The 12,683-nt window shown below is 45.2% G+C and overlaps 1 protein-coding gene across 1 annotated transcript; it reads right to left on the bottom strand.

The window, feature by feature from the left end:
- Positions 1-275: 275 nt before the first annotated feature.
- Positions 276-8,557, bottom strand: LOC116979511 (uncharacterized protein K02A2.6-like). Its single transcript, XM_033031020.1, has 2 exons — positions 8,440-8,557; positions 276-2,710 (listed from the first exon to the last, which is right to left on the bottom strand). Exons 1-2 carry the CDS (start codon positions 8,555-8,557, stop codon positions 276-278), a joined length of 2,553 nt encoding a protein of 850 aa, XP_032886911.1.
- Between the last annotated feature and the right edge of the window lie 4,126 nt (positions 8,558-12,683).

Below are 12,683 nucleotides of genomic sequence, written 5' to 3' on the forward strand. Positions count from 1 at the left end.
CAAGCCCCCTTTGGTGGCTACCGGTATTACAATAGGTGTATGATATCTCTTAAAGGGGCATACACCACAATCCTCCCCCTTTAAAACCCTTAGTTTTACACAAAAACTAAGGGGAAAAGTACAGATCATATAATAGATCACAAAATTACATTATCACCTTCACCTTATATTTTGCAAGCACAATATAATAACACCATCACCAATACGTGAGGGAGAAAAAAAAAAAAACAAACACACACACAGGAAACATCACTTAGTCAGTCCCGTATTCAATGTCAAAGTTCATCAATCAACCTCTGTGGCGGCCTTGATATTCTGGTTGAGCGTCTTAATCCAGATTCTACAGGCGAACACCGCACTTCCGAGCTAGGGAACACCTGTTTTGGTATTGCAACCACCTGGTCAGGAACCTGTACTGCTACTTTAGCTGGTGAAATATCCAACGAAGGCATAGGTGCTTCTTTGGCAGCTAGAACAGGATAACAAGACATAGGCACAATAGGTTCCAATTCCTTATTCGACCATTGGCCCCCCATTGATACTGGCTGATCTGAAGCACTTAACCGAGGTTCCAGATGAGGAGCAATAGTAGACTGTATGATTTGATCCACATGCCGGCGAATCTGGCCATCGGCCGTGTTGACTGCATACATTAGAGGTCCTTGTACCTCCGCAACAACTCCCGGCTGCCATTTCTGGTTTCTATAATCGCGGGCAAGTACAGCTTCACCAACCTGGAAACTCCTGGTAAGACGTTGAGGTGCACAATGGAACACTTTCTGTTCCACTTGTCTTCTAAGATCAGGACGAACTAAGTCCAATTTGGAACCCAACTGTCTGTTGAAAAACACCATCGCAGGTAATTGACCTGTTACAGCATGAACCGCATTTCTATAGTTGAACAAAAAATTGTCCAATTTATGTTGCATAGGCAGATCCTCATGTTTCATTGCTTTAAGCGCCTTCTTAAAGGTCTGTACAAAACGCTCCGCCAGTCCATTTGTTGCTGGATGATAAGGTGCCGACGTACAGTGTTTAATGCCATTAGTCTTCAGAAACTTCTTAAAGTCTTCAGATACAAATTGAGGCCCGTTATCCGAACATATTTGTTCAGGCAAACCATACCTTGCAAAAATTGTTCGTAACGTCGCAATCGTCTTCTGAGACGTAGTCGAGGACATCTTTATAACCTCTGGCCATTTCGAATGCGCATCTACTACCACCAGGAACATAGACTCTTGAAAGGGTCCTGCATAATCAATATGAACCCGTTTCCATGGACCAGACGGCCATTCCCATGGATGGATAGGGGCCAATGGAGGTGTCTTCTGCTCAAGCCGACAGCCAGAACAATTTTTGGCCAATTCCTCAATCTGGCCATCAATACCTGGCCACCATACATATGCACGAGCCAGACTTTTCATCTTAGTGCATCCTAGATGACCAACGTGTAGTTCCTCCAAGATTTGTTTCTGTAACTTTTGGGGGATCACCACTCTAGAACCACACATCACGGTACCCCTGCACGTAGACAATTGTTCTCTTCTTGCTGAATATTGAGGAAAACGAGAATCTCCTTCCGCTGGCCACCCTCGTACTGTTACATCATATACCCCTGAAAGAGTCCTATCATTCCTTGTCTCACGCTCTATACGTTTTTTATCCACTGGCAACACTTCACAAATGGACATATGAAACAATTCTGCCACATCAGTCATTGGTACATCACTTACAATCGGTAATGGCAATCTTGACAAACTATCTGCATTCCCATGCAACTTTGTGCCTCTATACTGGATGTCATAACGATGTGCACCCAAAAACAAGGCCCATCTCTGCAAGCGCTGTGCCGTCATCAAGGGCACCCCCTTTTTTGGATTAAATATCGAAACCAACGGCTGATGATCCGTAATCAATGTAAATTTCTGTCCATATAAGTAATGATTAAATTTTTTAACACCCCATACAAGGCTAAGAGCCTCCCTATCAATTTGGGCGTAATTCTTTTCAGCCGTGGACAATGACCTTGATGCAAATGCAATTGGTCGTTCATGACCCCCTGGAAACTGATGTGAAAGCACTGCACCTATACCATAAGGAGATGCATCACAAGCCAGCTTAATTGGTATTGCTGGATCAAAATGTGCAAGCACCTTCCTTGATGTAATCAAGGCCTTATTATCAGCAAATGCCTTCACACATTCCAACGTCCAATTCCATTTCACCCCTGATTTTAACAATCCATTTAATGGATACAGGATAGCAGATAAGTTTGGCAAAAATTTATGATAGTAATTTATCAGTCCCAGAAATGAGCGTAACTGTGACACATTCACCGGAGCTGGCGCATTTACCACCGCAGCAATTTTGTCTGGTGATTTATGCAACCCATGTCTATCAATCAAATGTCCACAATACGCCAGTTGTTCCTTGAAGAAGTCACACTTGGCCTTGTTAGCCCTAAGGCCATAACGTTTTAACCTGCCCAACACCCGTTCCAAATTGGAGAGGTGTTCTTCCACCGTCCTACCTGTGATCAAAATATCATCCAAGTAACATTGGGTACCTGGAATACCTTGCAGCACCTGCTCCATGGCTCTCTGCCACATAGCCGGCGCCGAAGCTACCCCAAAAACCAACCTATTATACCTATACAAGCCTTTATGCGTATTAATCGTCAGGTATGTCTGGAATCTTCCTCTACCTCCATCTGCAAATATGCTTGTGCCAGATCTATTTTAGAAAAATGTTGCCCTCCTGCCAATGAGGCAAAAATCTCATCAATCTTTGGCAATGGATATTGTGCTACTTTTAACACTGGATTCACTGTAACTTTAAAATCACCACAAATACGTACTTTCTGTGCTAATCCCGGGCCATCCGGCAAAGCCTTTTTCATAACCGGCACAATAGGTGTAGCCCATTCACTCCAATCTATCCTTGAGAGCACTCCTTGTTGCTCTAAGTTATCTAATTCAGCTTCCACTGCTGGTCTAATTGCAAAAGGTACTGGTCGAGGTTTAAAAAACTTGGGGGCAGACCCCTCAGTAATTGATATAGTAGCTTGAATACCAACCAACTTGCCAAGTCCTGATTGAAACACCTCTGGAGCTGTTGCCAACACTTCAGCCAATTTACTTTTTGAGGGTCCTATTAACCCCCGCTCCCTATGCTTTACTTCAACCAATTTACTTTGCAAGGGCCCTGTTAACCCCAGCTCCCTGTGCTTTAATGAGTGAATAGTTGACCAATCAAATTTCAGTCTCCTAGCCCACTCTCTACCCAGTAATGGCCGTCCGCCTTCCCTCAGCACGTATATAAACAGATTCCTCACTGTCATACCATTGTACTTGGCTGATACCTCAATCCTTCCTTTTGGCCTAACCTTTTGACCCGTATAAGTTTTTAAAGCAATATTAGTCTTCTGCAACCGTTCTTGTGAAAAATACCTATAATAATCCTTCTCATTTATCACCGTTAACGCTGAACCAGTATCCAATTCTAGTTTCAATGAAACTCCTGAAATGGTCAACATTACCCACATTGTATCCAGTTCTGTCGAATTCTGCACTGCTTTAATCTTTAAGCAACTTACTTCTCTTGCTTCTAAGTCTGAGTCACTACAACTGCTGCTTACACTCCTTTCCCTAACTTCATGGACTAACTTGGCCTCAGCCCCCAATGTCCTTGCTCTATAGTGTTCACTTCTACCAGGCTTCTTTGACCTACAAGCCCGTACAATGTGACCCAATTTTCCACATCCATTACATATTTTATCTTTAAACCAGCAATCTTTCTGATGGTGAGTGGTTTTTCCACACCGGACACATCTCTCAGCCTTTGGTAATAATTTATGGGTTTCAAACTCTGGACTCTTCTGTTGTATGGCCGCCGCGCCCTCTTGGGGTTTCTCAAATGACATAGCCATTGTAAATGCTTTGGACAAATCTATATCACCCTCAGCTAACAGTTTTTGTAATAGAGTCTCACTTTTCAATCCACAAATAAATCTATCCCGTAATGCTTGATTTAAAAAATCATCAAATTTACAAAATACAGCTAATGTTCTTAGCTCTGCCAGAAATTGTGCCACAGTTTCTTCTAACTGCTGGTCCCTTTTATAAAATGCAAAACGCTCAGATAAGAACAATGGTGCTGGATTCAAGTGTTCCTTTAATTTATCAGATATCTGTTTAAATGTTGCATTTGCAGCTTTTGTAGGATGTAACAACCCCTTTGCTAATCCATAAGTCTTAACACCCATATAATTCAATAAATTCACAGCTTTCTTATCATCTGCTATATCATTAACAGTACAGAAAACATCAAATCTTTCCAAATATGTGTCCCAAGTCTCTAAGTTGCTCTCGAAGATTCCAAATTTTCCGTTTATTGCCATGTTGCTCATCAATTAGCTTCAATAAAAATTGTAAAACTTGTAAAATGGCACCTTCTCTTCCATTTTTAGGCGTGCCAAAAATGGCGGTTCCCGCTTTTGCACCCTTCTCTTCCGGTTTTTAGGCGTGCCAAAAATGGCGGTTCCCGCCCTGTCTGCTCCCTTCTCTCGCAGCGTTTCTTTTTCCTGGACCCTCTAGGTCCGTTTCCAACCAGTCTCTTCAGCCTCCATCGGGTATACAGGCCTCTTTAACTGCTGAAACTGGAAAACCCCCACCGGCACACTATGCACACTATGCACTACCGACGGTATTCACCCCAACTACCAATGCGTTCCTGGGGCCCGCTCTCCGAGGTCACTTCTCCCCCTTGACTGCACTTTGCCCCAACACTCACAACTTTGGAGCTCCAGTCCAGCCTCAACCACACACCCGCCTCTACCAAGCTTCTTTGCCTTGGGAGGGTGCGGGGAGCGTTCTCCACTCGATCTTTCAGGATGCCGAGGTCGGTAAGACATCAGGGTTCTTTAATCTCATCGCCACTGTTAAGTACTGGAGTCAGATACTTAAATAACCATCGAGAAACCATCAGGTAAAACCAACGTGCCTTTAATCATGGTTTCAGAGGGGGAAAGGAAGAGAGAGTGCTCACACTACCACCAGGGCTTTTATACTAAGCAAGCCCCCTTTGGTGGCTACCGGTATTACAATAGGTGTATGATATCTCTTAAAGGGGCATACACCACAATATTGATTTTAGATAAAATGCTACCACTTATGGCTGTGATTTTTGGCCATCTTACTCAGTCCCCCCTCCGCTGAGCAGGTGCAGAGAATTCTTCCCAACAATGAAAAATAAAAGTGTTATTAGTGTTTAAAAAATGTTGAGAATCTCTCTCCTGTCAATCACGCCCTGAAAGCCACACCTTTTCCGGTGGGAGGAGCAGGGGTTATAAAACCTGGAAGTGTGGGAGTGGCTCAGTCTCTGCATGATGGGGGAGGGAGAGGTCATGACTCTGTCTGAGCTGTGAATCAACTGAACACACTGAATGTCTACTGAACTGTGGGTTTGGTGTTTTGCGTTGTTTTATGGTCGTTTCACCCTGCATGAAATCGTATAAAGCTGCATTTGAATTTGGTGCCCTTGCACCCTGCTTGAAGTGGTATGAAACTGCACTGAATTTGGTGGCCTTGCACCCTGCTGAAAGTGGTATGAAACTGCACTTGAATTTGGTGGCCTTGCACCCTGCTTGAAGTGGTTGGAATCTGCACTTGAATTTGGTGGCCTTGCACCCTGCTTGAAATGATAGGAACATGGATTTGAATTTGGTGCCCTTGCACCCTGCTTGAAATGGAATTTCAAGGAATAGTCATGAGTCAACTGCCAGCCCACCAGCCGTGAGTGAGCTGCCAGCAGATCATGGCTTGAGGGACTGAGCTGCCACCCCGAGAACCCATACCAGCGCTCCAGAAATCCCCCCCACTGGCCACCAATATTGGAATTGGTGGAGAGGTGGAATATTACGTAGTTGGACCAGCCCTCCCGTGTGAACATGGGACCCAACGGGTCCCACTTAGTCTAGTATTATATAAAAATAATATGATGAATATAATTGTGAGTGTTTTTTTAATGACACTGTCGCAGACGTCCTGCTTCTGAACCAGCCTAATGGGTGAGGGCAGTTCATGTGGGTTCCTCCCTTTACTGAACCCCACTGACTCCCAGTTTGCAGAGTGGGGGTCACGGCCATAGTGGGACTGGGGCAGGTCCAGGCTGGGGGACAGTCCTGCAAGGCATCTTTCAGTCACTTTAATAGGAAATGTAATGAGACTGCAGCAGAGGTCCCAGGTTTTAAGAGCTCATGAACCTGCCTAATTAAAGGGCCAGGACAGATCCTCTGGGTTCCTCTTCTACTGAACCCCACTGACTGCCATAGTGGGTAGAGTGGGGGTAATGGCCATAGTGGGACAGGGGCAGTACCAGGCTGGGTGGCAGACCTGTAAGAGACCTGTCTTATTTCTGACGTAAATGTCAAATCCTGACCAAGAATCGAATGCTCTGATGTTTACTCGATGAGTATTCATTTTAAGCTACAATGAGCCTATATTTATGTTAGATGGTGCCTTTGCAACAAACAGTCGCAATACCATCTTCTAGCCTCTCACATGCCTCTGTCCTGCACGAGATTCCAAATCCCTGCCAATCTAGTATAAACCCTCCAGTTTGCATTAGGAAATCTTTCCGCTAGTATGTTGGTACCCCTCCAGTTAGGGTGCGACCCATCCCTTTGATACAAGTTACCCCTGCCTCGGAAGAGATCCCAATTACCCAGATGATAAATCCCCTGGGCCTGATGGTCTGCATCCCAGGGACCTCAGGGAGGTGGCTCTAGAAATAGTGGACCCATTGGTGATCATTTTCCAATGTTCAATAGATTCAGAATCAGTTCCTGTGGATTGGAGGATAGCTAATGTTATCCCACTTTTCAAGAAAGGAGTGAGAGAGAAAACGGGGAATTATAGACCAGTTAGCCTGACTTCGGTGGTGGGAAAGATGCTGGAGTCAATTATTAAAGAGTTAATAATGGGGCATTTGGATAGCAGTAAAGGGATTAGTCCAAGTCAACATAGATTTATGAAAGGGAAATCATGCTTGACTAATCTTCTGGAATTCTTTGAGGATGTGACAAGTAAAATGGATGAAGGGGTGCCAGTGGATGTAGTGTATCTAGACTTTCAGAAAGCCTTTGATAAGGTCCCGTACGGGAGACTGGTTGGCAAAGAGTAGGAGTGAACGGGTCCTTTTCAGAATGGCAGGCAGTGGCGAGTGGAGTGCCGCAAGGCTCGGTGTTGGGGCCGCAACTGTTTGCCATACATATTAATGATTTGGAAGAGGGAATTAGGAGCAAAACTAGCAAGTTTGCAGATGACACAAAGCTGGGTGGCATTGTGAGCTGTGAAGAGGATGTTAGGAGGTTGCAGGGTGACCTGGACAGGTTGAATGAGTGGGCAGATGCGTGGCAGATGCAATATAATATAGATAAATGTGAGGTTATCCACTTTGGCGGCAAAAGCAAGGGGCAGATTATTATCTCAATGGGGTTAGGTTAGGTAAGGGAGAGGTACAGCGAGACCTGGGCGTCCTTGTACACCGGTCACTGAAAGTTGGCTTACAGGTACAGCAGGCGGTGAAGATAGCTAATGGAATGTTGGCCTACATAACAAGAGGATTTCAGTATAGGAGTAAAGAGGCTCTTCTGCAGTTGTATCGGGCTCTGGTGAGACCACATCCGTAGTATTGTGTACAGTTTTGGTCTCCTAATTTGAGGAAGGACATCCTTGTGATTGAGGCAGTGCAGCGTAGGTTCACGAGATTGATCCCTGGGATGGCGGGACAGTCATATGAGGAAAGATTGAAAAGACTAGGCTTGTATTCACTGGAGTTTAGAAGGATGAGGGGGGTCTTATAGAACCATATAAAATTATAAAAGGACTGGACAAGCTAGATGCAGGAAAAATGTTCCCAATGTTGGGCGGGTCCAGAACCAGGGGCCACAATCTTAGAATAAAGGGGAGGTCATTTAAGACTGAGGTGAGAACAAACTTTTTCACCCAGAGAGTTGTGAATTTATGGAATTCCCTGCCACAGAGGGCAGTGGAGGCTAAGTCACTGGATGGATTTTAGAGAGAGTTAGATAGAGCGCTAGGGGCTAGTGGAGTCAAGGGATATGGGGAGAAGGCAGGCGCGGGTTATTGATAGGGGACGATCAGCCATGATCCCAATGAATGGCGGTGCTGACTCGAAGGGCCGAATGGCCCCCTCCTGCACCTATTTTCTATGTTTCTATGTTTCTATGTTTCAAAATCTGAATCCCTGCCCCCCTGCACCAACTCCTCAGCCACACATTAATTACCCTCATCTTCCTATTCTTACCTTCACTAGCCATGATGTACTGGAAGCAATCCTGAGATCACTACATGCAGGTCCTGCTTTTCAGACCTAATCAATTCCGTAAGTTCTTGTTGCAAAACCTCCTTTTCCGACCTATATCATTTGTGCCAACATGCACAACAACCCCCGGCTGCTCCCCATCACTCTTGAGGATGCCGAGCAGCTGCTCCAAGATGTCCTGGACCTTGGCACCAGGGAGGCAACACACCATTCTGGTGTCTCGCCTGCTGCCGCAGAATCTCCTGTCCGCACCTCTGACGATGGAGTTCCCACCACTATGGCTCTGCCTGACATCCCTCTTCCCCATTGAGCCTCAGCACCAGGGTTGAAATCACAGCCCTGGCTAACACTCAATCTTGTTGTGTCATCCGCTCCCAAGAGGGTGTACCTGTTTGGTAGGTACAGTCACCGGGGTCTCCTGCACTCCTCTTTCTCACAGTCATCCTCCTTACCTATTCCAGTATCCTTGGTGTGATAATCTTGTCTTGTCCAGGAAACTCTCGTTTTGCCGGATGACCCAGAGGTCATCCAACTACTGCTCCAGTTCCCCAACACAATTATTCAGGCGCTGCACCTGGACCCAGTTTCTGCAGGTGTAGTTTCCAGAAGCGCCAGCAGTGTCCCTGACTTCCCACATCCCCCAGGAAACACACTGTACCGACTTGCCTGTCATTTCTTCATTAGACAAAAAACCCCGCAAATTTCGAATCAAGTGTAGCCTCCTTGCCTCAGTCTCCTCGCCGAAGACTCTCGAGCCAAAGGCTCACACTTGACTCACTGAGGCACTTGACCTCAATACGACAGCTCCGCTAGAGCTGCACACATTTATCTGTTAACTAATCAACTACTTTAGGGCTAATTTGTAAATTACTCGAACCTGAGCCTTTGGCGCTCTTTTTAACTCTTTCCCTCTTAGTGATCTTTCCCTCTTACTCACCTACCTCCAGCCAATACTCACTCTGGCTGCTGCTTCTTTCCGACCTTCACGGAAAAGACTTGAACCGGGCCTTTGACACTCTTCTTAAATCTTCTTTCCCCTGCTGCTTCTCCCCGAACTTCACACAATGGGATACGGAGATACGACCTGGAAAAAATTGCATCTCCATCGAGGTAAGAGATTTAAAAAAAAAAGAACATCCCCCACACAAAACAAACCAAGAAACACAAAAATTACTTTAACACATACTTAAAATATAAAAACAGAAAGAAAAGACAGCAATCGTCGGCACCCCCTGGTGTTAGAACTCAAACAGCCGAAACTAATACTCTCATTGTCGAAACCTATTATAATATTGTGCTTCCCTTCAGTGAGATCTTGCACAGAGTTGCCCCTGTGCTCGGGACAGGTAGCTCTCTCTCATGATTGTAACTAAGAGTGGGTTAAATTGTGAAGTTCAGTATCCGAGTTATTGATCAGTGTGAACACGCGGTCCTGTGGACAAGTCTCAGCATGGAGTTTGTCGCACTCGGACTCCACTGCTTGATGATCAATAATTAGGATCGATCAGCTGATTCAGTGACCGTGATATACGGGCATGAGTTGTTACCGAACTACATTTACTGGATAATGGATCCATTAAAGGAGCCACTCTGGTAACTCAATCTAATTGCCCTTGCCTCCCCTCTGGAATCTGCCATGCTTTATCCTGCCGCTCCACTCTTCGAGATTTATTTCCCTTCACCCTTGCAATCAGTCTGAAGAAGGGTCCCGACCAGAAACGGCACCAGTCCATGTCCTGTGGAATTTCTACCTGACCCACTGGGTTACTGTAGATTAGTGTCACTCATACTATGAGTCATACTGTGGCTCCGCCCACAGGTTTAATAGAACCCTCTATTTCCTCTCTCTCTCAGTCTTGAGCTGCACATTGAAATGAAGTAACTATGCTGAATTGCTAATAAAATACTTTGGATCCTATTCACTTTGTGTGAGATTTCAATCCAACGTGGTGTCAGAAAACTTGGATTCATTTCTCACCTAATTGTTTTGCATTTATTTTAGTTTGCATTTTGTCCAGTATACGTTTTATCATGGCCTCTGCTCTCAGAAACGGGATCCTTTGGTGTTTGATGAAGACCTTGCTGAGCGATGGCGCATCTTTGAAGAAGATTTCTCCATTTATATAAATGCAGCGCACGCCACGGCCACTCCAGATATTCGTGCCTCTATTCTCCTTAACCTCGCATGCACAGAGGCTGCTTGGCATGCCAGAAGATTTTATTATGAGCCAGCTAGATTGGATCTGGCTGGTGTCCAGATTGCTCCCACTGAGTCCATCAGTTTAACTGTCTGTTAAACATCTTTTGATAGTTATGTGAGTTACGCACTAATCTTGTAATGGAGCGACATAATTTTTTTTCGTGAAGCCAGAGAGGTGGCGAACCTGTTGAAACGTACCTTAGTGCTTTGAAACACATTTGAAACACAGAGGATGTGCGTTTGGAGATGTCCTTATCTGAATTGAAGAGAATTCAAAAAACAGACTATCAATACTATGGCTAGCACCCGCCTTCCATTTGCAGGAGGTCCATTTGCAGGAGGTCCATTTGCAGGAGGTCCATTTGCAGGAGGACCCTATCGGTCAAGTCGAGTTATGATGCTGTCTTGACTCACATGTCCACAGCCTGAGTTTCTATATTGTTCGTGAAAATGTGTCATCCTTGCTGGGTGTTGAGGCTTGTGATGACCTGCGACTGGTCACTTTCAGTGCTTCCATTTGTCGTCTGGCTACAACTTGTGACTTTACTCAACAAATCTTGACACAATATAAAAATGAGTTTGATGACAAGCTGGGCAGGTTGCCTGTCAAATACACAATTACAATTAACCACGAAGTACTTCCAGTTGTCCGTCCGGCACACAGGATTCCTCATGCCACGCGGGACCGTCTTCAAAGTGAACTCAACAGAATGGTGTCTCTGCGTGTGATTTACCCCGTCGCTGACCGCTCGGATTGGGTCTCGACCATGGTCGTAATAACGAAGAAGACTAAGGATGAAATACAGATTTGCATCAATCCCAAGGACTTAAACACAGTCATTAAGCGACTGCACTATCCCATGCCCACTGTGGACGGCGTTGCAGCGCAGATGACTGAAGAAACTGTATTCACAGTACTAGATGCCAAGAGTTCATTCTGGCAGATTCCTCTGGAATGCAACTCCTCCAAGTTAACTACCTTAATCACACCCTTCGGGCGATACAAATTCCTTTGCATGCCTTTTGGCATAAGCTCTGCTAGTGAAGTATTTTAATGGGTTATGGAACAATTGTTTGCAGGTTACCCGTAGTAGATGACATCCTCGTTGCTGGACGAACTATCCAAGAACACAACGCAAATTTAAAAAAGGTCCTGGACCGCCCCACTGCAATCAAACTCAAGTTAAAGCCTCAAAAGTGTAAATTCAGAGTAAGTGACGCGAGCTACATAGGCCATATGTTCACTAAAGATGGCCTAAAAACGGATCCGGCAAAACCCATTGCTATCAATGAGTTGCCAGCACCCACAGACATGCTTAGCCTGCAGAGATTCCTTGGCATGGTAAACCACCTGGACAAATTTATTCTGAACCTCAGTGAAATATCAATCCCACTACACCAGTTTAGCCACAAAGACACTGTTTGGGCTTGGCACGAGCAACAGCAGAGGGCGCTTGACACTCTTAAAGGGCTTTCTCACTGTGCGACCTGAAGCAAGACTTAACATCGTGGGAACCTTCTGCGATAGCAGTACGGCATTCGTGGACCACCGAGGATCTCCGTGGCGCTAACGGCAGGTAGTCGTGTGACTTGGTAAGGTCGGGAGAAAATTCAAACATTTTTGAATTTCTCCAAGAGTGACTTGTGCAGCGTTGCAACATTGTATGAACGCAGATGCCAGTGCGATATCCGTGCGATATCCGTAATGACACTTGCGAGTACCGTGGGAACTCCTGCGAACGGTAAACCCGGAAGCTTGACAGAAGGGACATAAGGTGAGTAAAAAAGGTGGTCTCAATATCGCCAATGGACCATGTGTCCATCGAGGACGTCCCACCTAATTGTCATTGTTTGAGAATCTTTTTCACAGTAAAAAGACTTGCAGAGATGCCTCTCAGAAAAGCGCAAAGAAAGGGGTCAAAGAAAGTCAGAAAGTTTTTAGCAATGCAGGTAAATGAGGAGGAGACTCAGCAAGAGAGACAGGTGGAGAGGCAAGAGGAGATGCCAGAGATACCACTGCCTGTGGGCTCCTTGGAGCAGGGAGAGGGTGGTTACACATTTTATCATATCCTGAAGTGTGATAAAGCTTTTACCTCAGCATTTTGATTGTCATTGCCATTGCTTGTTTAAAATAAAC

This window comes from Amblyraja radiata, chromosome 13 (genome assembly GCF_010909765.2).
Source record: "Amblyraja radiata isolate CabotCenter1 chromosome 13, sAmbRad1.1.pri, whole genome shotgun sequence".
Taxonomy (NCBI): Eukaryota; Metazoa; Chordata; class Chondrichthyes; order Rajiformes; family Rajidae; genus Amblyraja; species Amblyraja radiata.

What these genes read in the sequence shown, in the direction of transcription:
- LOC116979511 (XM_033031020.1), bottom strand. Translation starts at nt 8,557, where the DNA reads ATGGTGTGTTGCCTCCCTGGTGCCAAGGTCCAGGACATCTTGGAGCAG. An exon ending in TGTTGGCACAAATGATATAG is followed by an intron (nt 2,711 to 8,439) that starts GTCGGAAAAGGA and finishes GCATATTTGCAG; the next exon opens with ATGGAGGTAGAGGAAGATTC.